Source organism: Oncorhynchus clarkii, chromosome 31, assembly GCF_045791955.1.
Source record: "Oncorhynchus clarkii lewisi isolate Uvic-CL-2024 chromosome 31, UVic_Ocla_1.0, whole genome shotgun sequence".
NCBI classification, from domain to species: Eukaryota; Metazoa; Chordata; class Actinopteri; order Salmoniformes; family Salmonidae; genus Oncorhynchus; species Oncorhynchus clarkii.
This window is the reverse complement of record NC_092177.1, coordinates 27188191-27214466: the sequence shown is the minus strand read 5'-3', so window position 1 is coordinate 27214466 and position 26276 is coordinate 27188191. Positions and strand designations below refer to the sequence as shown.

At 41.3% G+C, this 26276-nt stretch overlaps 1 protein-coding gene across 1 annotated transcript in view; it reads left to right on the top strand.

Annotated features, from left to right (window-relative positions):
• The window catches only part of LOC139390884 (testican-1-like), a 406470-nt gene that overhangs the window by 309585 nt on the left and 70609 nt on the right, over window positions 1–26276 (top strand). Inside the window, exon 4 of the mRNA XM_071138279.1 lies at window positions 26058–26138. Coding sequence (XP_070994380.1) covers window positions 26058–26138 — 81 coding nt within the window. The remainder of the gene's footprint in view (window positions 1–26057; window positions 26139–26276) is intronic.

The following is a 26276-nucleotide window of genomic DNA, read 5'->3' as shown; positions in this document are numbered from 1 at the left end:
GTAGAGATAGAGGAAGAGGAGGAAGAGTAATATCACTGTAGAGAGAGAGGAAGAGGAGGGAGAGTAATATCACTGTAGAGAGGAAGAGGAGGGAGAGTAATATCACTGTAGAGAGGAAGAGGAGAAAGAGTAATATAACTGTAGAGAGAGAGGAAGAGGAGGAAGAGTAATATCACTGTAGAGAGAGAGAGGAAGAGTAATATCACTGTAGAGAGAGAGGAAGAGTAATATCACTGTAGAGAGAGAGAGGAAGAGGAGGGAGAGTAATATCACTGTAGAGAGGAAGAGGAGGGAGAGTAATATCACTGTAGAGAGGAAGAGGAGAAAGAGTAATATAACTGTAGAGAGAGAGGAAGAGTAATATCACTGTAGAGAGAGAGGAAGAGGAGGGAGAGTAATATCACTGTAGAGAGAGAGAGGAAGAGGAGGGAGAGTAATATCACTGTAGAGAGAGAGGAAGAGTAATATAACTGTAGAGAGAGAGGAAGAGTAATATCACTGTAGAGAGAGAGGAAGAGTAATATCACTGTAGAGATAGAGGAAGAGGAGGAAGAGTAATATAACTGTAGAGATAGAGGAAGAGGAGGAAGAGTAATATCACTGTAGAGAGAGAGGAAGAGGAGGAAGAGTAATATAACTGTAGAGATAGAGGAAGAGGAGGAAGAGTAATATAACTGTAGAGAGAGAGGAAGAGGAGGAAGAGTAATATAACTGTAGAGAGAGAGGAAGAGGAGGAAGAGTAATATCACTGTAGAGAGAGAGGAAGAGGAGGAAGAGTAATATAACTGTAGAGATAGAGGAAGAGTAATATAACTGTAGAGAGAGAGGAAGAGGAGGAAGAGTAATATCACTGTAGAGATAGAGGAAGAGGAGGAAGAGTAATATAACTGTAGAGAGAGAGGAAGAGGAGGAAGAGTAATATCACTGTAGAGAGAGAGGAAGAGGAGGAAGAGTAATATAACTGTAGAGAGAGAGGAAGAGGAGGAAGAGTAATATAACTGTAGAGAGAGAGGAAGAGGAGGAAGAGTAATATCACTGTAGAGATAGAGGAAGAGGAGGAAGAGTAATATAACTGTAGAGAGAGAGGAAGAGGAGGGAGAGTAATATAACTGTAGAGAGAGAGGAAGAGGAGGAAGAGTAATATAACTGTAGAGATAGAGGAAGAGGAGGAAGAGTAATATAACTGTAGAGAGAGAGGAAGAGGAGGAAGAGTAATATAACTGTAGAGAGAGAGAGGAAGAGGAGGAAGAGTAATATCACTGTAGAGAGAGAGGAAGAGGAGGAAGAGTAATATAACTGTAGAGATAGAGGAAGAGTAATATAACTGTAGAGAGAGAGAGGAAGAGGAGGAAGAGTAATATCACTGTAGAGAGAGAGGAAGAGTAATATAACTGTAGAGAGAGAGAGGAAAAGGAGGAAGAGTAATATCACTGTAGAGAGAGAGGAAGAATAATATAACTGTAGAGAGAGAGGAAGAGGAGGAAGAGTAATATAACTGTAGAGAGAGAGAGGAAGAGGAGGAAGAGTAATATCACTGTAGAGAGAGAGGAAGAGGAGGAAGAGTAATATAACTGTAGAGAGAGAGAGGAAGAGGAGGAAGAGTAATATCACTGTAGAGATAGAGGAAGAGGAGAAAGAGTAATATAACTGTAGAGAGAGAGGAAGAGGAGGAAGAGTAATATAACTGTAGAGAGAGAGAGGAAGAGGAGGAAGAGTAATATAACTGTAGAGAGAGAGGAAGAGGAGGAAGAGTAATATAACTGTAGAGAGAGAGGAAGAGTAATATAACTGTAGAGAGAGAGGAAGAGGAGGAAGAGTAATATAACTGTAGAGAGAGAGGAAGAGTAATATAACTGTAGAGAGAGAGAGGAAGAGGAGGAAGAGTAATATCACTGTAGAGAGAGAGGAAGAGTAATATAACTGTAGAGAGAGAGGAAGAGGAGCAAGAGTAATATAACTGTAGAGAGAGAGAGGAAGAGGAGGAAGAGTAATATCACTGTAGAGAGAGAGGAAGAGGAGGAAGAGTAATATAACTGTAGAGAGAGAGAGGAAGAGGAGGAAGAGTAATATAACTGTAGAGAGAGAGGAAGAGGAGGAAGAGTAATATAACTGTAGAGAGAGAGGAAGAGGAGGAAGAGTAATATAACTGTAGAGAGAGAGGAAGAGGAGGAAGAGTAATATAACTGTAGAGAGAGAGGAAGAGGAGGAAGAGTAATATAACTGTAGAGAGAGAGGAAGAGGAGGAAGAGTAATATAACTGTAGAGAGAGAGGAAGAGGAGGGAGAGTAATATCACTGTAGAGAGGAAGAGTAGGGAGAGTAATATCACTGTAGAGATAGAGGAAGAGGAGGAAGAGTAATATAACTGTAGAGAGAGAGAGGAAGAGGAGGAAGAGTAATATAACTGTAGAGAGGAAGAGGAGGAAGAGTAATATAACTGTAGAGATAGAGGAAGAGTAATATCACTGTAGAGAGAGAGGAAGAGGAGGAAGAGTAATATAACTGTAGAGAGGAAGAGGAGGAAGAGTAATATAACTGTAGAGAGGAAGAGGAGGGAGAGTAATATCACTGTAGAGATAGAGGAAGAGGAGGAAGAGTAATATAACTCTAGAGAGAGAGGAAGAGGAGAAAGAGTAATATAACTGTAGAGATAGAGGAAGAGGAGGAAGAGTAATATAACTGTAGAGAGAGAGGAAGAGGAGGAAGAGTAATATAACTGTAGAGAGAGAGGAAGAGGAGGAAGAGTAATATCACTGTAGAGAGAGAGGAAGAGGAGGAAGAGTAATATAACTCTAGAGAGAGAGGAAGAGGAGAAAGAGTAATATAACTGTAGAGAGAGAGGAAGAGGAGGAAGAGTAATATAACTGTAGAGAGAGAGAGGAAGAGGAGGAAGAGTAATATAACTGTAGAGATAGAGGAAGAGGAGGAAGAGTAATATAACTCTAGAGAGAGAGGAAGAGGAGAAAGAGTAATATAACTGTAGAGAGAGAGGAAGAGGAGGAAGAGTAATATAACTGTAGAGAGAGAGGAAGAGGAGGGAGAGTAATATCACTGTAGAGAGGAAGAGGAGGGAGAGTAATATCACTGTAGAGATAGAGGAAGAGGAGGAAGAGTAATATAACTGTAGAGAGAGAGAGGAAGAGGAGGAAGAGTAATATAACTGTAGAGATAGAGGAAGAGGAGGAAGAGTAATATAACTGTAGAGAGAGAGGAAGAGGAGGAAGAGTAATATAACTGTAGAGAGAGAGGAAGAGGAGGAAGAGTAATATCACTGTAGAGAGAGAGGAGGAGTAATATAACTGTAGAGAGAGAGGAAGAGGAGGAAGAGTAATATAACTGTAGAGATAGAGGAAGAGGAGGAAGAGTAATATAACTGTAGAGAGATAGAGGAAGAGGAGGAAGAGTAATATAACTGTAGAGAGAGAGAGGAAGAGGAGGAAGAGTAATATAACTGTAGAGAGAGAGGAAGAGGAGGAAGAGTAATATAACTGTAGAGATAGAGGACGAGGAGGGAGAGTAATATAACTGTAGAGAGATAGAGGAAGAGGAGGAAGAGTAATATAACTGTAGAGAGAGAGGAAGAGGAGAAAGAGTAATATAACTGTAGAGAGAGAGAGGAAGAGGAGGAAGAGTAATATCACTGTAGAGAGATAGAGGAAGAGGAGGAAGAGTAATATAACTGTAGAGATAGAGGAAGAGGAGGAAGAGTAATATAACTGTAGAGAGAGAGGAAGAGGAGGAAGAGTAATATAACTGTAGAGATAGAGGAAGAGGAGGGAGAGTAATATCACTGTAGAGAGAGAGGAAGAGGAGGAAGAGTAATATCACTGTAGAGATAGAGGAAGAGGAGGAAGAGTAATATAACTGTAGAGATAGAGGAAGAGGAGGAAGAGTAATATCACTGTAGAGAGAGAGGAAGAGGAGGGAGAGTAATATCACTGTAGAGAGGAAGAGGAGGGAGAGTAATATCACTGTAGAGAGGAAGAGGAGAAAGAGTAATATCACTGTAGAGAGAGAGGAAGAGGAGGAAGAGTAATATCACTGTAGAGAGAGAGAGGAAGAGGAGGAAGAGTAATATCACTGTAGAGAGAGAGGAAGAGGAGGGAGAGTAATATCACTGTAGAGAGAGAGAGGAAGAGGAGGAAGAGTAATATCACTGTAGAGAGAGAGGAAGAGGAGGGAGAGTAATATAACTGTAGAGAGAGAGGAAGAGGAGGGAGAGTAATATAACTGTAGAGATAGAGGAAGAGGAGGAAGAGTAATATAACTGTAGAGAGAGAGGAAGAGGAGGAAGAGTAATATAACTGTAGAGAGAGAGAGGAAGAGGAGGAATAGTAATATAACTGTAGAGAGGAAGAGGAGGAAGAGTAATATAACTGTAGAGATAGAGGAAGAGTAATATCACTGTAGAGAGAGAGGCAGAGGAGGAAGAGTAATATAACTGTAGAGAGGAAGAGGAGGAAGAGTAATATAACTGTAGAGAGGAAGAGGAGGGAGAGTAAAATCACTGTAGAGATAGAGGAAGCGGAGGAAGAGTAATATAACTGTAGAGAGAGAGAGGAAGAGGAGGAAGAGTAATATAACTGTAGAGAGATAGAGGAAGAGGAGGAAGAGTAATATAACTGTAGAGAGAGAGAGGAAGAGGAGGAAGAGTAATATAACTGTAGAGAGAGAGGAAGAGGAGGAAGAGTAATATAACTGTAGAGATAGAGGAAGAGGAGGGAGAGTAATATAACTGTAGAGAGATAGAGGAAGAGGAGGAAGAGTAATATAACTCTAGAGAGAGAGGAAGAGGAGAAAGAGTAATATAACTGTAGAGAGAGAGGAAGAGGAGGAAGAGTAATATAACTGTAGAGAGAGAGGAAGAGGAGGGAGAGTAATATCACTGTAGAGAGGAAGAGGAGGGAGAGTAATATCACTGTAGAGATAGAGGAAGAGGAGGAAGAGTAATATAACTGTAGAGAGAGAGAGGAAGAGGAGGAAGAGTAATATAACTGTAGAGATAGAGGAAGAGGAGGAAGAGTAATATAACTGTAGAGAGAGAGGAAGAGGAGGAAGAGTAATATAACTGTAGAGAGAGAGGAAGAGGAGGAAGAGTAATATCACTGTAGAGAGAGGAGGAGTAATATAACTGTAGAGAGAGAGGAAGAGGAGGAAGAGTAATATAACTGTAGAGATAGAGGAAGATGAGTAAGAGTAATATAACTGTAGAGAGATAGAGTAAGAGTAGGTAGATTAATATAACTGTAGAGAGAGAGAGGAAGAGGAGGAAGAGTAATATAACTGTAGAGAGAGAGGAAGAGGAGGAAGAGTAATATAACTGTAGAGATAGAGGAAGAGGAGGGAGAGTAATATAACTGTAGAGAGATAGAGGAAGAGGAGGAAGAGTAATATAACTGTAGAGAGAGAGGAAGAGGAGAAAGAGTAATATAACTGTAGAGAGAGAGAGGAAGAGGAGGAAGAGTAATATCACTGTAGAGAGATAGAGGAAGAGGAGGAAGAGTAATATAACTGTAGAGATAGAGGAAGAGGAGGAAGAGTAATATAACTGTAGAGAGAGAGGAAGAGGAGGAAGAGTAATATAACTGTAGAGATAGAGGAAGAGGAGGGAGAGTAATATCACTGTAGAGAGAGAGGAAGAGGAGGAAGAGTAATATCACTGTAGAGATAGAGGAAGAGGAGGAAGAGTAATATCACTGTAGAGAGAGAGGAAGAGGAGGAAGAGTAATATCACTGTAGAGAGAGAGGAAGAGGAGGGAGAGTAATATCACTGTAGAGAGAGAGGAAGAGGAGGGAGAGTAATATAACTGTAGAGAGAGAGGAAGAGTAATATAACTGTAGAGAGAGAGGAAGAGGAGGAAGAGTAATATAACTGTAGAGAGAGAGGAAGAGGAGGGAGAGTAATATAACTGTAGAGAGAGAGGAAGAGGAGGGAGAGTAATATAACTGTAGAGAGAGAGGAAGAGTAATATAACTGTAGAGAGAGAGGAAGAGGAGGAAGAGTAATATAACTGTAGAGATAGAGGAAGAGGAGGGAGAGTAATATCACTGTAGAGAGAGAGGAAGAGGAGGAAGAGTAATATCACTGTAGAGATAGAGGAAGAGGAGGAAGAGTAATATAACTGTAGAGATAGAGGAAGAGGAGGAAGAGTAATATCACTGTAGAGAGAGAGGAAGAGGAGGGAGAGTAATATAACTGTAGAGAGAGAGGAAGAGGAGGAAGAGTAATATCACTGTAGAGAGAGAGGAAGAGGAGGAAGAGTAATATCACTGTAGAGAGGAAGAGGAGGGAGAGTAATATCACTGTAGAGATAGAGGAAGAGGAGGAAGAGTAATATAACTGTAGAGAGAGAGGAAGAGGAGGAAGAGTAATATCACTGTAGAGAGAGAGGAAGAGGAGGAAGAGTAATATCACTGTAGAGATAGAGGAAGAGGAGGAAGAGTAATATCACTGTAGAGATAGAGGAAGAGGAGGAAGAGTAATATAACTGTAGAGATAGAGGAAGAGGAGGAAGAGTAATATCACTGTAGAGAGAGAGGAAGAGGAGTGAGAGTAATATCACTGTAGAGAGGAAGAGGAGGGAGAGTAATATCACTGTAGAGAGGAAGAGGAGAAAGAGTAATATCACTGTAGAGAGAGGAAGAGGAGGAAGAGTAATATCACTGTAGAGAGAGAGGAAGAGGAGGAAGAGTAATATCACTGTAGAGAGAGAGGAAGAGGAGGGAGAGTAATATCACTGTAGAGAGAGAGAGGAAGAGGAGGAAGAGTAATATCACTGTAGAGAGAGAGGAAGAGGAGGGAGAGTAATATAACTGTAGAGAGAGAGGAAGAGGAGGGAGAGTAATATAACTGTAGAGATAGAGGAAGAGGAGGAAGAGTAATATAACTGTAGAGAGAGAGGAAGAGGAGGAAGAGTAATATAACTGTAGAGAGAGAGAGGAAGAGGAGGAATAGTAATATAACTGTAGAGAGGAAGAGGAGGAAGAGTAATATAACTGTAGAGATAGAGGAAGAGTAATATCACTGTAGAGAGAGAGGAAGAGGAGGAAGAGTAATATAACTGTAGAGAGGAAGAGGAGGAAGAGTAATATAACTGTAGAGAGGAAGAGGAGGGAGAGTAAAATCACTGTAGAGATAGAGGAAGCGGAGGAAGAGTAATATAACTGTAGAGAGAGAGAGGAAGAGGAGGAAGAGTAATATAACTGTAGAGAGATAGAGGAAGAGGAGGAAGAGTAATATAACTGTAGAGAGAGAGAGGAAGAGGAGGAAGAGTAATATAACTGTAGAGAGAGAGGAAGAGGAGGAAGAGTTATATAAATATAGAGATAGAGGAAGAGGAGGGAGAGTAATATAACTGTAGAGAGATAGAGGAAGAGGAGGAAGAGTAATATAACTCTAGAGAGAGAGGAAGAGGAGAAAGAGTAATATAACTGTAGAGAGAGAGGAAGAGGAGGAAGAGTAATATAACTGTAGAGAGAGAGGAAGAGGAGGGAGAGTAATATCACTGTAGAGAGGAAGAGGAGGGAGAGTAATATCACTGTAGAGATAGAGGAAGAGGAGGAAGAGTAATATAACTGTAGAGAGAGAGAGGAAGAGGAGGAAGAGTAATATAACTGTAGAGATAGAGGAAGAGGAGGAAGAGTAATATAACTGTAGAGAGAGAGGAAGCGGAGGATGAGTAATATAACTGTAGAGAGAGAGGAAGAGGAGGAAGAGTAATATCACTGTAGAGAGAGAGGAGGAGTAATATAACTGTAGAGAGAGAGGAAGAGGAGGAAGAGTAATATAACTGTAGAGATAGAGGAAGAGGAGGAAGAGTAATATAACTGTAGAGAGATAGAGGAAGAGGAGGAAGAGTAATATAACTGTAGAGAGAGAGAGGAAGAGGAGGAAGAGTAATATAACTGTAGAGAGAGAGGAAGAGGAGGAAGAGTAATATAACTGTAGAGATAGAGGAAGAGGAGGGAGAGTAATATAACTGTAGAGAGATAGAGGAAGAGGAGGAAGAGTAATATAACTGTAGAGAGAGAGGAAGAGGAGAAAGAGTAATATAACTGTAGAGAGAGAGAGGAAGAGGAGGAAGAGTAATATCACTGTAGAGAGATAGAGGAAGAGGAGGAAGAGTAATATAACTGTAGAGATAGAGGAAGAGGAGGAAGAGTAATATAACTGTAGAGAGAGAGGAAGAGGAGGAAGAGTAATATAACTGTAGAGATAGAGGAAGAGGAGGGAGAGTAATATCACTGTAGAGAGAGAGGAAGAGGAGGAAGAGTAATATCACTGTAGAGATAGAGGAAGAGGAGGAAGAGTAATATCACTGTAGAGAGAGAGGAAGAGGAGGAAGAGTAATATCACTGTAGAGATAGAGGAAGAGGAGGAAGAGTAATATCACTGTAGAGAGAGAGGAAGAGGAGGGAGAGTAATATCACTGTAGAGAGGAAGAGGAGGGAGAGTAATATCACTGTAGAGAGGAAGAGGAGAAAGAGTAATATCACTGTAGAGAGAGAGGAAGAGGAGGAAGAGTAATATAACTGTAGAGATAGAGGAAGAGGAGGGAGAGTAATATAACTGTAGAGAGAGAGGAAGAGGAGGAAGAGTAATATCACTGTAGAGAGAGAGGAAGAGGAGGAAGAGTAATATCACTGTAGAGAGGAAGAGGAGGGAGAGTAATATCACTGTAGAGATAGAGGAAGAGGAGGAAGAGTAATATAACTGTAGAGAGAGAGGAAGAGGCTGTAGAGTAATATCACTGTAGAGAGAGAGGAAGAGGAGGAAGAGTAATATCACTGTAGAGATAGAGGAAGAGGAGGAAGAGTAATATCACTGTAGAGATAGAGGAAGAGGAGGAAGAGTAATATAACTGTAGAGATAGAGGAAGAGGAGGAAGAGTAATATCACTGTAGAGAGAGAGGAAGAGGAGGGAGAGTAATATCACTGTAGAGAGGAAGAGGAGGGAGAGTAATATCACTGTAGAGAGGAAGAGGAGAAAGAGTAATATCACTGTAGAGAGAGAGGAAGAGGAGGAAGAGTAATATCACTGTAGAGAGAGAGGAAGAGGAGGAAGAGTAATATCACTGTAGAGAGAGAGGAAGAGGAGGGAGAGTAATATCACTGTAGAGAGAGAGAGGAAGAGGAGGAAGAGTAATATCACTGTAGAGAGAGAGGAAGAGGAGGGAGAGTAATATAACTGTAGAGAGAGAGGAAGAGGAGGGAGAGTAATATAACTGTAGAGATAGAGGAAGAGGAGGAAGAGTAATATAACTGTAGAGAGAGAGGAAGAGGAGGAAGAGTAATATAACTGTAGAGAGAGAGAGGAAGAGGAGGAATAGTAATATAACTGTAGAGAGGAAGAGGAGGAAGAGTAATATAACTGTAGAGAGAGAGGAAGAGTAATATCACTGTAGAGAGAGAGGAAGAGGAGGAAGAGTAATATAACTGTAGAGAGGAGAGGAGGAAGAGTAATATAACTGTAGAGAGGAAGAGGAGGGAGAGTAAAATCACTGTAGAGATAGAGGAAGCGGAGGAAGAGTAATATAACTGTAGAGAGAGAGAGGAAGAGGAGGAAGAGTAATATAACTGTAGAGAGATAGAGGAGGAAGAGTAATATAACTGTAGAGAGAGAGAGGAAGAGGAGGAAGAGTAATATAACTGTAGAGAGAGAGGAAGAGGAGGAAGAGTAATATAACTGTAGAGATAGAGGAAGAGGAGGGAGAGTAATATAACTGTAGAGAGATAGAGGAAGAGGAGGAAGAGTAATATAACTCTAGAGAGAGAGGAAGAGGAGAAAGAGTAATATAACTGTAGAGAGAGAGGAAGAGGAGGAAGAGTAATATAACTGTAGAGAGAGAGGAAGAGGAGGGAGAGTAATATCACTGTAGAGAGGAAGAGGAGGGAGAGTAATATCACTGTAGAGATAGAGGAAGAGGAGGAAGAGTAATATAACTGTAGAGAGAGAGAGGAAGAGGAGGAAGAGTAATATAACTGTAGAGATAGAGGAAGAGGAGGAAGAGTAATATAACTGTAGAGAGAGAGGAAGAGGAGGAAGAGTAATATAACTGTAGAGAGAGAGGAAGAGGAGGAAGAGTAATATCACTGTAGAGAGAGAGGAGGAGTAATATAACTGTAGAGAGAGAGGAAGAGGAGGAAGAGTAATATAACTGTAGAGATAGAGGAAGAGGAGGAAGAGTAATATAACTGTAGAGAGATAGAGGAAGAGGAGGAAGAGTAATATAACTGTAGAGAGAGAGAGGAAGAGGAGGAAGAGTAATATAACTGTAGAGAGAGAGGAAGAGGAGGAAGAGTAATATAACTGTAGAGATAGAGGAAGAGGAGGGAGAGTAATATAACTGTAGAGAGATAGAGGAAGAGGAGGAAGAGTAATATAACTGTAGAGAGAGAGGAAGAGGAGAAAGAGTAATATAACTGTAGAGAGAGAGAGGAAGAGGAGGAAGAGTAATATCACTGTAGAGAGATAGAGGAAGAGGAGGAAGAGTAATATAACTGTAGAGATAGAGGAAGAGGAGGAAGAGTAATATAACTGTAGAGAGAGAGGAAGAGGAGGAAGAGTAATATAACTGTAGAGATAGAGGAAGAGGAGGGAGAGTAATATCACTGTAGAGAGAGAGGAAGAGGAGGAAGAGTAATATCACTGTAGAGATAGAGGAAGAGGAGGAAGAGTAATATCACTGTAGAGAGAGAGGAAGAGGAGGAAGAGTAATATCACTGTAGAGAGAGAGGAAGAGGAGGGAGAGTAATATCACTGTAGAGAGAGAGAGGAAGAGGAGGAAGAGTAATATCACTGTAGAGAGAGAGGAAGAGGAGGGAGAGTAATATAACTGTAGAGAGAGAGGAAGAGGAGGGAGAGTAATATAACTGTAGAGAGAGAGGAAGAGGAGGAAGAGTAATATAACTGTAGAGAGAGAGGAAGAGGAGGAAGAGTAATATAACTGTAGAGATAGAGGAAGAGGAGGGAGAGTAATATCACTGTAGAGAGAGAGGAAGAGGAGGAAGAGTAATATCACTGTAGAGATAGAGGAAGAGGAGGAAGAGTAATATAACTGTAGAGATAGAGGAAGAGGAGGAAGAGTAATATCACTGTAGAGAGAGAGGAAGAGGAGGGAGAGTAATATCACTGTAGAGAGGAAGAGGAGGGAGAGTAATATCACTGTAGAGAGGAAGAGGAGAAAGAGTAATATCACTGTAGAGAGAGAGGAAGAGGAGGAAGAGTAATATAACTGTAGAGATAGAGGAAGAGGAGGGAGAGTAATATAACTGTAGAGAGAGAGGAAGAGGAGGAAGAGTAATATCACTGTAGAGAGAGAGGAAGAGGAGGAAGAGTAATATCACTGTAGAGAGGAAGAGGAGGGAGAGTAATATCACTGTAGAGATAGAGGAAGAGGAGGAAGAGTAATATAACTGTAGAGAGAGAGGAAGAGGAGGAAGAGTAATATCACTGTAGAGAGAGAGGAAGAGGAGGAAGAGTAATATCACTGTAGAGATAGAGGAAGAGGAGGAAGAGTAATATCACTGTAGAGATAGAGGAAGAGGAGGAAGAGTAATATAACTGTAGAGAGAGAGGAAGAGGAGGAAGAGTAATATCACTGTAGAGAGAGAGGAAGAGGAGGAAGAGTAATAACACTGTAGAGAGAGAGGAAGAGGAGGGAGAGTAATATCACTGTAGAGAGGAAGAGGAGGGAGAGTAATATCACTGTAGAGAGGAAGAGGAGAAAGAGTAATATCACTGTAGAGAGAGAGGAAGAGGAGGAAGAGTAATATAACTGTAGAGAGAGAGGATGAGGAGGAAGAGTAATATCACTGTAGAGAGAGAGGAAGAGGAGGAAGAGTAATATAACTGTAGAGATAGAGGAAGAGGAGGAAGAGTAATATCACTGTAGAGATAGAGGAAGAGGAGGAAGAGTAATATAACTGTAGAGAGAGAGGAAGAGGAGGGAGAGTAATATAACTGTAGAGAGAGAGAGGAAGAGGAGGAAGAGTAATATCACTGTAGAGATAGAGGAAGAGGAGGGAGAGTAATATAACTGTAGAGAGAGAGGAAGAGGAGGAAGAGTAATATAACTGTAGAGAGAGAGGAAGAGGAGGGAGAGTAATATCACTGTAGAGAGGAAGAGGAGGGAGAGTAATATCACTGTAGAGAGGAAGAGGAGGGAGAGTAATATCACTGTAGAGAGGAAGAGGAGGGAGAGTAATATAACTGTAGAGAGAGAGGAAGAGGAGGAAGAGTAATATAACTGTAGAGAGAGAGAGGAAGAGGAGGGAGAGTAATATCACTGTAGAGATAGAGGAAGAGTAATATAACTGTAGAGAGAGAGGAAGAGGAGGAAGAGTAATATCACTGTAGAGAGAGAGAGGAAGAGGATGAAGAGTAATATAACTGTAGAGATAGAGGAAGAGGAGGAAGAGTAATATAACTGTAGAGATAGAGGAAGAGGAGGAAGAGTAATATCACTGTAGAGAGAGAGAGGAAGAGGAGGGAGAGTAATATAACTGTAGAGATAGAGGAAGAGGAGGAAGAGTAATATCACTGTAGAGAGAGAGAGGAAGAGGAGGGAGAGTAATATAACTGTAGAGAGAGAGGAAGAGGAGGAAGAGTAATATAACAGTAGAGATAGAGGAAAAGGAGGAAGAGTAATATAACTGTAGAGAGAGAGGAAGAGGAGGAAGAGTAATATAACTGTAGAGATAGAGGAAGAGGAGGAAGAGTAATATCACTGTAGAGAGAGAGGAAGAGGAGGAAGAGTAATATCACTGTAGAGAGAGAGGAAGAGTAATATCACTGTAGAGATAGAGGAAGAGGAGGAAGAGTAATATAACTGTAGAGATAGAGGAAGAGGAGGAAGAGTAATATCACTGTAGAGAGAGAGGAAGAGGAGGGAGAGTAATATCACTGTAGAGAGGAAGAGGAGGGAGAGTAACATCACTGTAGAGAGGAAGAGGAGAAAGAGTAATATCACTGTAGAGAGAGAGGAAGAGGAGGAAGAGTAATATAACTGTAGAGATAGAGGAAGAGGAGGGAGAGTAATATCACTGTAGAGAGAGAGGAAGAGGAGGAAGAGTAATATCACTGTAGAGATAGAGGAAGAGGAGGAAGAGTAATATCACTGTAGAGAGAGAGGAAGAGGAGGGAGAGTAATATCACTGTAGAGAGGAAGAGGAGGGAGAGTAATATCACTGTAGAGAGGAAGAGGAGAAAGAGTAATATCACTGTAGAGAGAGAGAGGAAGAGGAGGGAGAGTAATATCACTGTAGAGAGAGAGGAAGAGGAGGAAGAGTAATATCACTGTAGAGATAGAGGAAGAGGAGGAAGAGTAATATCACTGTAGAGAGAGAGGAAGAGGAGGGAGAGTAATATCACTGTAGAGAGGAAGAGGAGGGAGAGTAATATCACTGTAGAGAGGAAGAGGAGAAAGAGTAATATAACTGTAGAGAGAGAGGAAGAGGAGGAAGAGTAATATCACTGTAGAGAGAGAGAGGAAGAGTAATATCACTGTAGAGAGAGAGGAAGAGTAATATCACTGTAGAGAGAGAGAGGAAGAGGAGGGAGAGTAATATCACTGTAGAGAGGAAGAGGAGGGAGAGTAATATCACTGTAGAGAGGAAGAGGAGAAAGAGTAATATAACTGTAGAGAGAGAGGAAGAGTAATATCACTGTAGAGAGAGAGGAAGAGGAGGGAGAGTAATATCACTGTAGAGAGAGAGAGGAAGAGGAGGGAGAGTAATATCACTGTAGAGAGAGAGGAAGAGTAATATAACTGTAGAGAGAGAGGAAGAGGGGGGAGAGTAATATCACTGTAGAGAGAGAGGAAGAGTAATATAACTGTAGAGAGAGAGGAAGAGGAGGGAGAGTAATATCACTGTAGAGAGAGAGAGGAAGAGGAGGGAGAGTAATATCACTGTAGAGAGAGAGAGGAAGAGTAATATCACTGTAGAAGAGAGGAAGAGTAATATCACTGTAGAGAGAGAGAGGAAGAGGAGGGAGAGTAATATCACTGTAGAGAGAGAGAGAGGAAGAGTAATATCACTGTAGAGAGAGAGAGGAAGAGTAATATAACTGTAGAGAGGAAGAGGAGGAAGAGTAATATAACTGTAGAGAGGAAGAGGAGGAAGAGTAATATAACTGTAGAGAGAGAGGAAGAGGAGGAAGAGTAATATAACTGTAGAGAGGAAGAGGAGGGAGAGTAATATCACTGTAGAGATAGAGGAAGCGGAGGAAGAGTAATATAACTGTAGAGAGAGGAAGAGGAGGAAGAGTAATATAACTGTAGAGATAGAGGAAGAGGAGGAAGAGTAATATAACTCTAGAGAGAGAGGAAGAGGAGAAAGAGTAATATAACTGTAGAGAGAGAGGAAGAGGAGGAAGAGTAATATAACTGTAGAGAGAGAGGAAGAGGAGGGAGAGTAATATCACTGTAGAGAGGAAGAGGAGGGAGAGTAATATCACTGTAGAGATAGAGGAAGAGGAGGAAGAGTAATATAACTGTAGAGAGAGAGAGGAAGAGGAGGAAGAGTAATATAACTGTAGAGATAGAGGAAGAGGAGGAAGAGTAATATAACTGTAGAGAGAGAGGAAGAGGAGGAAGAGTAATATAACTGTAGAGAGAGAGGAAGAGGAGGAAGAGTAATATCACTGTAGGAGAGAGGAGGAGTAATATAACTGTAGAGAGAGAGGAAGAGGAGGAAGAGTAATATAACTGTAGAGATAGAGGAAGAGGAGGAAGAGTAATATAACTGTAGAGAGATAGAGGAAGAGGAGGAAGAGTAATATAACTGTAGAGAGAGAGGAAGAGGAGGAAGAGTAATATAACTGTAGAGAGAGAGGAAGAGGAGGAAGAGTAATATAACTGTAGAGATAGAGGAAGAGGAGGGAGAGTAATATAACTGTAGAGAGATAGAGGAAGAGGAGGAAGAGTAATATAACTGTAGAGAGAGAGAGGAAGAGGAGAAAGAGTAATATAACTGTAGAGAGAGAGAGGAAGAGGAGGAAGAGTAATATCACTGTAGAGAGATAGAGGAAGAGGAGGAAGAGTAATATAACTGTAGAGATAGAGGAAGAGGAGGAAGAGTAATATAACTGTAGAGAGAGAGGAAGAGGAGGAAGAGTAATATCACTGTAGAGATAGAGGAAGAGGAGGAAGAGTAATATCACTGTAGAGATAGAGGAAGAGGAGGAAGAGTAATATCACTGTAGAGAGAGAGGAAGAGGAGGAAGAGTAATATCACTGTAGAGAGAGAGGAAGAGGAGGGAGAGTAATATCACTGTAGAGAGAGAGAGGAAGAGGAGGAAGAGTAATATCACTGTAGAGAGAGAGGAAGAGGAGGGAGAGTAATATAACTGTAGAGAGAGAGGAAGAGGAGGGAGAGTAATATAACTGTAGAGATAGAGGAAGAGGAGGAAGAGTAATATAACTGTAGAGAGAGAGGAAGAGGAGGAAGAGTAATATAACTGTAGAGATAGAGGAAGAGGAGGGAGAGTAATATCACTGTAGAGAGAGAGGAAGAGGAGGAAGAGTAATATCACTGTAGAGATAGAGGAAGAGGAGGAAGAGTAATATAACTGTAGAGATAGAGGAAGAGGAGGAAGAGTAATATCACTGTAGAGAGAGAGGAAGAGGAGGGAGAGTAATATCACTGTAGAGAGGAAGAGGAGGGAGAGTAATATCACTGTAGAGAGGAAGAGGAGAAAGAGTAATATCACTGTAGAGAGAGAGGAAGAGGAGGAAGAGTAATATAACTGTAGAGATAGAGGAAGAGGAGGGAGAGTAATATAACTGTAGAGAGAGAGGAAGAGGAGGAAGAGTAATATCACTGTAGAGAGAGAGGAAGAGGAGGAAGAGTAATATCACTGTAGAGAGGAAGAGGAGGGAGAGTAATATCACTGTAGAGATAGAGGAAGAGGAGGAAGAGTAATATAACTGTAGAGAGAGAGGAAGAGGAGGAAGAGTAATATCACTGTAGAGAGAGAGGAAGAGGAGGAAGAGTAACATCACTGTAGAGATAGAGGAGGAAGAGTAATATCACTGTAGAGATAGAGGAAGAGGAGGAAGAGTAATATAACTGTAGAGAGAGAGGAAGAGGAGGAAGAGTAATATCACTGTAGAGAGAGAGGAAGAGGAGGAAGAGTAATATCACTGTAGAGAGAGAGGAAGAGGAGGGAGAGTAATATCACTGTAGAGAGGAAGAGGAGGGAGAGTAATATCTCTGTAGAGAGGAAGAGGATAAAGAGTAATATCACTGTAGAGAGAGAGGAAGAGGAGGAAGAGTAATATAACTGTAGAGAGAGAGGATGAGGAGGAAGAGTAATATCACTGTAGAGAGAGAGGAAGAGGAGGAAGAGTAATATAACTGTAGAGATAGAGGAAGAGGAGGAAGAGTAATATCACTGTAGAGATAGAGGAAGAGGAGGAAGAGTAATATAACTGTAGAGAGAGAGGAAGAGGAGGGAGAGTAATATAACTGTAGAGAGAGAGAGGAAGAGGAGGAAGAGTAATATCACTGTAGAGATAGAGGAAGAGGAGGGAGAGTAATATAACTGTAGAGAGAGAGGAAGAGGAGGAAGAGTAATATAACTGTAGAGAGAGAGGAAGAGGAGGGAGAGTAATATCACTGTAGAGAGGAAGAGGAGGGAGAGTAATATCACTGTAGAGAGGAAGAGGAGGGAGAGTAATATCACTGTAGAGAGGAAGAGGAGGGAGAGTAATATAACTGTAGAGAGAGAGGAAGAGGAGGAAGAGTAATATAACTGTAGAGAGAGAGAGGAAGAGGAGGGAGAGTAATATCACTGTAGAGATAGAGGAAGAGTAATATAACTGTAGAGAGAGAGGAAGAGGAGGAAGAGTAATATCACTGTAGAGAGAGAGAGGAAGAGGATGAAGAGTAATATAACTGTAGAGATAGAGGAAGAGGAGGAAGAGTAATATAACTGTAGAGATAGAGGAAGAGGAGGAAGAGTAATATCACTGTAGAGAGAGAGAGGAAGAGGAGGGAGAGTAATATAACTGTAGAGATAGAGGAAGAGGAGGAAGAGTAATATCACTGTAGAGAGAGAGAGGAAGAGGAGGGAGAGTAATATAACTGTAGAGAGAGAGGAAGAGGAGGAAGAGTAATATAACTGTAGAGATAGAGGAAAAGGAGGAAGAGTAATATAACTGTAGAGAGAGAGGAAGAGGAGGAAGAGTAATATAACTGTAGAGATAGAGGAAGAGGAGGAAGAGTAATATCACTGTAGAGAGAGAGGAAGAGGAGGAAGAGTAATATCACTGTAGAGAGAGAGGAAGAGTAATATCACTGTAGAGATAGAGGAAGAGGAGGAAGAGTAATATAACTGTAGAGATAGAGGAAGAGGAGGAAGAGTAATATCACTGTAGAGAGAGAGGAAGAGGAGGGAGAGTAATATCACTGTAGAGAGGAAGAGGAGGGAGAGTAATATCACTGTAGAGAGGAAGAGGAGAAAGAGTAATATCACTGTAGAGAGAGAGGAAGAGGAGGAAGAGTAATATAACTGTAGAGATAGAGGAAGAGGAGGGAGAGTAATATCACTGTAGAGAGAGAGGAAGAGGAGGAAGAGTAATATCACTGTAGAGATAGAGGAAGAGGAGGAAGAGTAATATCACTGTAGAGAGAGAGGAAGAGGAGGGAGAGTAATATCACTGTAGAGAGGAAGAGGAGGGAGAGTAATATCACTGTAGAGAGGAAGAGGAGAAAGAGTAATATCACTGTAGAGAGAGAGAGGAAGAGGAGGGAGAGTAATATCACTGTAGAGAGAGAGGAAGAGGAGGAAGAGTAATATCACTGTAGAGATAGAGGAAGAGGAGGAAGAGTAATATCACTGTAGAGAGAGAGGAAGAGGAGGGAGAGTAATATCACTGTAGAGAGGAAGAGGAGGGAGAGTAATATCACTGTAGAGAGGAAGAGGAGAAAGAGTAATATAACTGTAGAGAGAGAGGAAGAGGAGGAAGAGTAATATCACTGTAGAGAGAGAGAGGAAGAGTAATATCACTGTAGAGAGAGAGGAAGAGTAATATCACTGTAGAGAGAGAGAGGAAGAGGAGGGAGAGTAATATCACTGTAGAGAGGAAGAGGAGGGAGAGTAATATCACTGTAGAGAGGAAGAGGAGAAAGAGTAATATAACTGTAGAGAGAGAGGAAGAGTAATATCACTGTAGAGAGAGAGGAAGAGGAGGGAGAGTAATATCACTGTAGAGAGAGAGAGGAAGAGGAGGGAGAGTAATATCACTGTAGAGAGAGAGGAAGAGTAATATAACTGTAGAGAGAGAGGAAGAGGGGGGAGAGTAATATCACTGTAGAGAGAGAGGAAGAGTAATATAACTGTAGAGAGAGAGGAAGAGGAGGGAGAGTAATATCACTGTAGAGAGAGAGAGGAAGAGGAGGGAGAGTAATATCACTGTAGAGAGAGAGAGGAAGAGTAATATCACTGTAGAGAGAGAGGAAGAGCAATATCACTGTAGAGAGAGAGAGGAAGAGGAGGGAGAGTAATATCACTGTAGAGAGAGAGAGGAAGAGCAATATCACTGTAGAGAGAGAGGAAGAGTAATATAACTGTAGAGAGGAAGAGGAGGAAGAGTAATATAACTGTAGAGAGAGAGGAAGAGTAATATCACTGTAGAGAGGAAGAGGAGAAAGAGTAATATCACTGTAGAGATAGAGGAAGAGGAGGAAGAGTAATATAACTGTAGAGAGGAAGAGGAGAAAGAGTAATATCACTGTAGAGAGGAAGAGGAGAAAGAGTAATATCACTGTAGAGATAGAGGAAGAGGAGGAAGAGTAATATAACTGTAGAGAGAGAGGAAGAGTAATATCACTGTAGAGATAGAGGAAGAGGAGAAAGAGTAATATCACTGTAGAGATAGAGGAAGAGGAGGAAGAGTAATATAACTGTAGAGATAGAGAAGAAGAGGAGGAAGAGTAATATAACTGTAGAGAGAGAGAGGAAGAGGAGGAAGAGTAATATCACTGTAGAGAGAGAGAGGAAGAGGAGGAAGAGTAATATCACTGTAGAAATAGAGGAAGAGGAGGGAGAGTAATATAACTGTAGAGAGAGAGGAAGAGGAGGAAGAGTAATATCACTGTAGAGAGGAAGAGGAGAAAGAGTAATATCACTGTAGAGAGAGAGGAAGAGGAGGAAGAGTAATATAACTGTAATGATAGAGGAAGAGGAGGAAGAGTAATATCACTGTAGAGAGAGAGGAAGAGGAGGGAGAGTAATATCACTGTAGAGAGGAAGAGGAGGGAGAGTAATATCACTGTAGAGAGGAAGAGGAGAAAGAGTAATATCACTGTAGAGAGAGAGGAAGAGGAGGAAGAGTAATATAACTGTAGAGATAGAGGAAGAGGAGGGAGAGTAATATCACTGTAGAGAGAGAGGAAGAGGAGGAAGAGTAATATCACTGTAGAGATAGAGGAAGAGGAGGAAGAGTAATATAACTGTAGAGAGAGAGGAAGAGGAGGGAGAGTAATATCACTGTAGAGAGGAAGAGGAGAAAGAGTAATATCACTGTAGAGAGAGAGGAAGAGGAGGGAGAGTAATATCACTGTAGAGAGGAAGAGGAGGGAGAGTAATATCACTGTAGAGAGGAAGAGGAGAAAGAGTAATATCACTGTATAGAGAGAGAGGAAGAGGAGGGAGAGTAATATCACTGTAGAGCGGAAGAGGAGAAAGAGTAATATCACTGTAGAGAGGAAGAGTAATATCACTGTAGAGAGAGAGAGGAAGAGTAATATAACTGTAGAGAGAGAGGAAGAGGAGGAAGAGTAATATAACTGTAGAGAGAGAGGAAGAGGAGGAAGAGTAATATCACTGTAGAGAGAGAGGAAGAGTAATATCACTGTAGAGAGAGAGGAAGAGGAGGAAGAGTAATATAACTGTAGAGAGAGAGGAAGAGGAGAAAGAGTAATATCACTGTAGAGAGAGAGGAAGAGGAGGAAGAGTAATATAACTGTAGAGAGAGAGGAAGAGGAGGAAGAGTAATATAACTGTAGAGAGAGAGGAAGAGTAATATCACTGTAGAGAGAGAGGAAGAGGAGGAAGAGTAATATAACTGTAGAGAGAGAGGAAGAGGAGGGAGAGTAATATAACTGTAGAGATAGAGGAAGAGGAGGAAGAGTAATATAACTGTAGAGAGAGAGGAAGAGGAGGAAGAGTAATATAACTGTAGAGAGATAGAGGAAGAGGAGGAAGAGTAATATAACTGTAGAGAGAGAGAGGAAGAGGAGGAAGAGTAATATCACTGTAGAGAGAGAGGAAGAGGAGGAAGAGTAATATAACTGTAGAGATAGAGGAAGAGGAGGAAGAGTAATATAACTGTAGAGAGAGAGGAAGAGGAGGAAGAGTAATATAACTGTAGAGAGAGAGGAAGAGGAGGAAGAGTAATATCACTGTAGAGAGAGAGGAAGAGTAATATCACTGTAGAGAGAGAGGAAGAGGAGGAAGAGTAATATAACTGTAGAGAGAGAGGAAGAGGAGAAAGAGTAATATCACTGTAGAGAGAGAGGAAGAGGAGGAAGAGTAATATAACTGTAGAGAGAGAGGAAGAGGAGGAAGAGTAATATAACTGTAGAGAGAGAGGAAGAGTAATATCACTGTAGAGAGAGAGGAAGAGGAGGAAGAGTAATATAACTGTAGAGAGAGAGGAAGAGGAGGGAGAGTAATATAACTGTAGAGATAGAGGAAGAGGAGGAAGAGTAATATAACTGTAGAGAGAGAGGAAGAGGAGGAAGAGTAATATAACTGTAGAGAGATAGAGGAAGAGGAGGAAGAGTAATATAACTGTAGAGAGAGAGAGGAAGAGGAGGAAGAGTAATATCACTGTAGAGAGAGAGGAAGAGGAGGAAGAGTAATATAACTGTAGAGATAGAGGAAGAGGAGGAAGAGTAATATAACTGTAGAGATAGAGGAAGAGGAGGAAGAGTAATATCACTGTAGAGAGAGAGGAAGAGGAGGAAGAGTAATATCACTGTAGAGAGAGAGGAAGAGTAATATCACTGTAGAGAGAGAGGAAGAGTAATATCACTGTAGCGAGAGAGAGGAAGAGGAGGGAGAGTAATATCACTGTAGAGAGAGAGAGGAAGAGCAATATCACTGTAGAGAGAGAGGAAGAGTAATATAACTGTAGAGAGGAAGAGGAGGAAGAGTAATATAACTGTAGAGAGAGAGGAAGAGTAATATCACTGTAGAGAGGAAGAGGAGAAAGAGTAATATCACTGTAGAGATAGAGGAAGAGGAGGAAGAGTAATATAACTGTAGAGAGGAAGAGGAGAAAGAGTAATATCACTGTAGAGAGGAAGAGGAGAAAGAGTAATATCACTGTAGAGATAGAGGAAGAGGAGGAAGAGTAATATAACTGTAGAGAGAGAGGAAGAGTAATATCACTGTAGAGATAGAGGAAGAGGAGAAAGAGTAATATCACTGTAGAGATAGAGGAAGAGGAGGAAGAGTAATATAACTGTAGAGATAGAGAAGAAGAGGAGGAAGAGTAATATAACTGTAGAGAGAGAGAGGAAGAGGAGGAAGAGTAATATCACTGTAGAGAGAGAGAGGAAGAGGAGGAAGAGTAATATCACTGTAGAGATAGAGGAAGAGGAGGGAGAGTAATATAACTGTAGAGAGAGAGGAAGAGGAGGAAGAGTAATATCACTGTAGAGAGGAAGAGGAGAAAGAGTAATATCACTGTAGAGAGAGAGGAAGAGGAGGAAGAGTAATATAACTGTAATGATAGAGGAAGAGGAGGAAGAGTAATATCACTGTAGAGAGAGAGGAAGAGGAGGGAGAGTAATATCACTGTAGAGAGGAAGAGGAGGGAGAGTAATATCACTGTAGAGAGGAAGAGGAGAAAGAGTAATATCACTGTAGAGAGAGAGGAAGAGGAGGAAGAGTAATATAACTGTAGAGATAGAGGAAGAGGAGGGAGAGTAATATCACTGTAGAGAGAGAGGAAGAGGAGGAAGAGTAATATCACTGTAGAGATAGAGGAAGAGGAGGAAGAGTAATATAACTGTAGAGAGAGAGGAAGAGGAGGGAGAGTAATATCACTGTAGAGAGGAAGAGGAGAAAGAGTAATATCACTGTAGAGAGAGAGGAAGAGGAGGGAGAGTAATATCACTGTAGAGAGGAAGAGGAGGGAGAGTAATATCACTGTAGAGAGGAAGAGGAGAAAGAGTAATATCACTGTAGAGAGAGAGAGGAAGAGGAGGGAGAGTAATATCACTGTAGAGCGGAAGAGGAGAAAGAGTAATATCACTGTAGAGAGGAAGAGTAATATCACTGTAGAGAGAGAGAGGAAGAGTAATATAACTGTAGAGAGAGAGGAAGAGGAGGAAGAGTAATATAACTGTAGAGAGAGAGGAAGAGGAGGAAGAGTAATATCACTGTAGAGAGAGAGGAAGAGTAATATCACTGTAGAGAGAGAGGAAGAGGAGGAAGAGTAATATAACTGTAGAGAGAGAGGAAGAGGAGAAAGAGTAATATCACTGTAGAGAGAGAGGAAGAGGAGGAAGAGTAATATCACTGTAGAGAGAGAGGAAGAGGAGGAAGAGTAATATAACTGTAGAGAGAGAGGAAGAGTAATATCACTGTAGAGAGAGAGGAAGAGGAGGAAGAGTAATATAACTGTAGAGAGAGAGGAAGAGGAGGGAGAGTAATATAACTGTAGAGATAGAGGAAGAGGAGGAAGAGTAATATAACTGTAGAGAGAGAGGAAGAGGAGGAAGAGTAATATAACTGTAGAGAGATAGAGGAAGAGGAGGAAGAGTAATATAACTGTAGAGAGAGAGAGGAAGAGGAGGAAGAGTAATATCACTGTAGAGAGAGAGGAAGAGGAGGAAGAGTAATATAACTGTAGAGATAGAGGAAGAGGAGGAAGAGTAATATAACTGTAGAGATAGAGGAAGAGGAGGAAGAGTAATATCACTGTAGAGAGAGAGGAAGAGTAATATCACTGTAGAGAGAGAGGAAGAGTAATATCACTGTAGAGAGAGAGGAAGAGGAGGAAGAGTAATATCACTGTAGAGAGAGAGGAAGAGTAATATCACTGTAGAGAGAGAGGAAGAGTAATATCACTGTAATGATAGAGGAAGAGGAGGAAGAGTAATATCACTGTAGAGAGAGAGGAAGAGGAGGGAGAGTAATATCACTGTAGAGAGGAAGAGGAGGGAGAGTAATATCACTGTAGAGAGGAAGAGGAGAAAGAGTAATATCACTGTAGAGAGAGAGGAAGAGGAGGAAGAGTAATATAACTGTAGAGATAGAGGAAGAGGAGGGAGAGTAATATCACTGTAGAGAGAGAGGAAGAGGAGGAAGAGTAATATCACTGTAGAGATAGAGGAAGAGGAGGAAGAGTAATATAACTGTAGAGAGAGAGGAAGAGGAGGGAGAGTAATATCACTGTAGAGAGGAAGAGGAGAAAGAGTAATATCACTGTAGAGAGAGAGGAAGAGGAGGGAGAGTAATATCACTGTAGAGAGGAAGAGGAGGGAGAGTAATATCACTGTAGAGAGGAAGAGGAGAAAGAGTAATATCACTGTAGAGAGAGAGAGGAAGAGGAGGGAGAGTAATATCACTGTAGAGAGGAAGAGGAGAAAGAGTAATATCACTGTAGAGAGGAAGAGTAATATCACTGTAGAGAGAGAGAGGAAGAGTAATATAACTGTAGAGAGAGAGGAAGAGGAGGAAGAGTAATATAACTGTAGAGAGAGAGGAAGAGGAGGAAGAGTAATATCACTGTAGAGAGAGAGGAAGAGTAATATCACTGTAGAGAGAGAGGAAGAGGAGGAAGAGTAATATAACTGTAGAGAGAGAGGAAGAGGAGAAAGAGTAATATCACTGTAGAGAGAGAGGAAGAGGAGGAAGAGTAATATAACTGTAGAGAGAGAGGAAGAGGAGGAAGAGTAATATAACTGTAGAGAGAGAGGAAGATTAATATCACTGTAGAGAGAGAGGAAGAGGAGGAAGAGTAATATAACTGTAGAGAGAGAGGAAGAGGAGGGAGAGTAATATAACTGTAGAGATAGAGGAAGAGGAGGAAGAGTAATATAACTGTAGAGAGAGAGGAAGAGGAGGAAGAGTAATATAACAGTAGAGAGATAGAGGAAGAGGAGGAAGAGTAATATAACTGTAGAGAGAGAGAGGAAGAGGAGGAAGAGTAATATCACTGTAGAGAGAGAGGAAGAGGAGGAAGAGTAATATAACTGTAGAGATAGAGGAAGAGGAGGAAGAGTAATATAACTGTAGAGATAGAGGAAGAGGAGGAAGAGTAATATCACTGTAGAGAGAGAGGAAGAGTAATATCACTGTAGAGAGAGAGGAAGAGTAATATCACTGTAGAGAGAGAGGAAGAGGAGGAAGAGTAATATCACTGTAGAGAGAGAGGAAGAGTAATATCACTGTAGAGAGAGAGGAAGAGTAATATCACTGTAGAGAGTGAGGAAGAGGAGGAAGAGTAATATAACTGTAGAGAGAGAGAGGAAGAGGAGGGAGAGTAATATAACTGTAGAGATAGAGGAAGAGGAGGAAGAGTAATATAACTGTAGAGAGAGAGGAAGAGGAGGAAGAGTAATATAACTGTAGAGAGATAGAGGAAGAGGAGGAAGAGTAATATAACTGTAGAGAGAGAGAGGAAGAGGAGGAAGAGTAATATCACTGTAGAGAGAGAGGAAGAGGAGGAAGAGTAATATAACTGTAGAGATAGAGGAAGAGGAGGAAGAGTAATATAACTGTAGAGATAGAGGAAGAGGAGGAAGAGTAATATCACTGTAGAGAGAGAGGAAGAGTAATATCACTGTAGAGAGAGAGGAAGAGTAATATCACTGTAGAGAGAGAGGAAGAGGAGGAAGAGTAATATCACTGTAGAGAGAGAGGAAGAGTAATATCACTGTAGAGAGAGAGGAAGAGTAATATCACTGTAGAGAGAGAGGAAGAGGAGGAAGAGTAATATAACTGTAGAGAGAGAGAGGAAGAGGAGGGAGAGTGAGGGACCAGGCCAAAGAGGGAGAGAAAATAGAGAACTTCTGGAGATGAAGTTGGGGACTACAAAGCGACTGGCTGTAATGAGAAAAATTAATAGAAGACTGGAGAAACAAATAGAGACTGGGTAAAAAATGGAAATTGGAGGATGAAAGAGAGAGAGAGGAAATATAAAAATTGGTCTAGTGTAGCCTACACGAGTCAGCTGTTTCCTGGAACCCCTGGCCATAGACCTTAACCAGCACTGCCCTTCCACACTCCTCTCCTCCCCCTTCTTCCTTTCCTTCTCTCCATCCGTTTCTCATAAATCCTCTGTGCATTTATTTCGGGCCTCAGGGGAGAGAGTGAAGGATAAAGAATAAGAGTGGATCTGTCAGCGCCTCGTAAAAAGCCCACTGCCTAATAAATAACAGTCTGGAATGAATTAGGAGATTAAATCATCACAACACGTTAATGTCGGTGCCACAGCGCCAGATGAAAAACTCACCACATCGTTCTGTTTGTTCGCTAGTCCCGCTCGCTCCTTATTTAGCCTTAAGGCTTTGGTAATGCCGTGTCTGCTGGGTTTGAGGGATTGGTGTGTGTGTGTGTGGATGTGTATTGTGTGCTTTGGTTATGGGTTGGTGTGCCGTTTTGGATGCCTTTTCTTTGTTGCATTTTCTCTCACCCATGTACACATAATACCCTTTGTTGCATTTTCTCTCACCCATGTACACATAATACCCTTTGTTGCATTTTCTCTCACCCATGTACACATAATACCCTTTGTTGCATTTTCTCTCACCCATGTACACATAATACCCTTTGTTGCATTTTCTCTCACCCATGTACACATAATACCCTTTGTTGCATTTTGGGTGATAACAGTTTATCAGTTATTTTGTATCTTTCTCTGCTAATGGTTATAATGGTTGTGATGGTTATAATGGTTGTGATGGTTGTGAATGGTTCTGATGGCTGTAATGCTTGTGATGGTTGTTATGGTTCTGATGACTGATGGTTGTTTGTGATGGTTGTGATTGATGTGATGGTTCTGATGGTTCTGCTGGTTGTGTTGGCTTCACAGAGACAGAGGCGAGGCCCGGGAGACATGGGGAACCTGGAACCAAAGTCCACTCCAACCCAGGGAAGAGGAGAACAGAGGAGGGTGAGTTTCACATCATCAGCCTTTCACACTGATGCAGTCTGTCTGTCCTCGGTTGAGAAGTGATTTTAATTGGCATGTGGGTGAAATAAAAGACAACAGCAATATTCTGTAAACTGAAATCTCTCTTTCAGGTGCTCT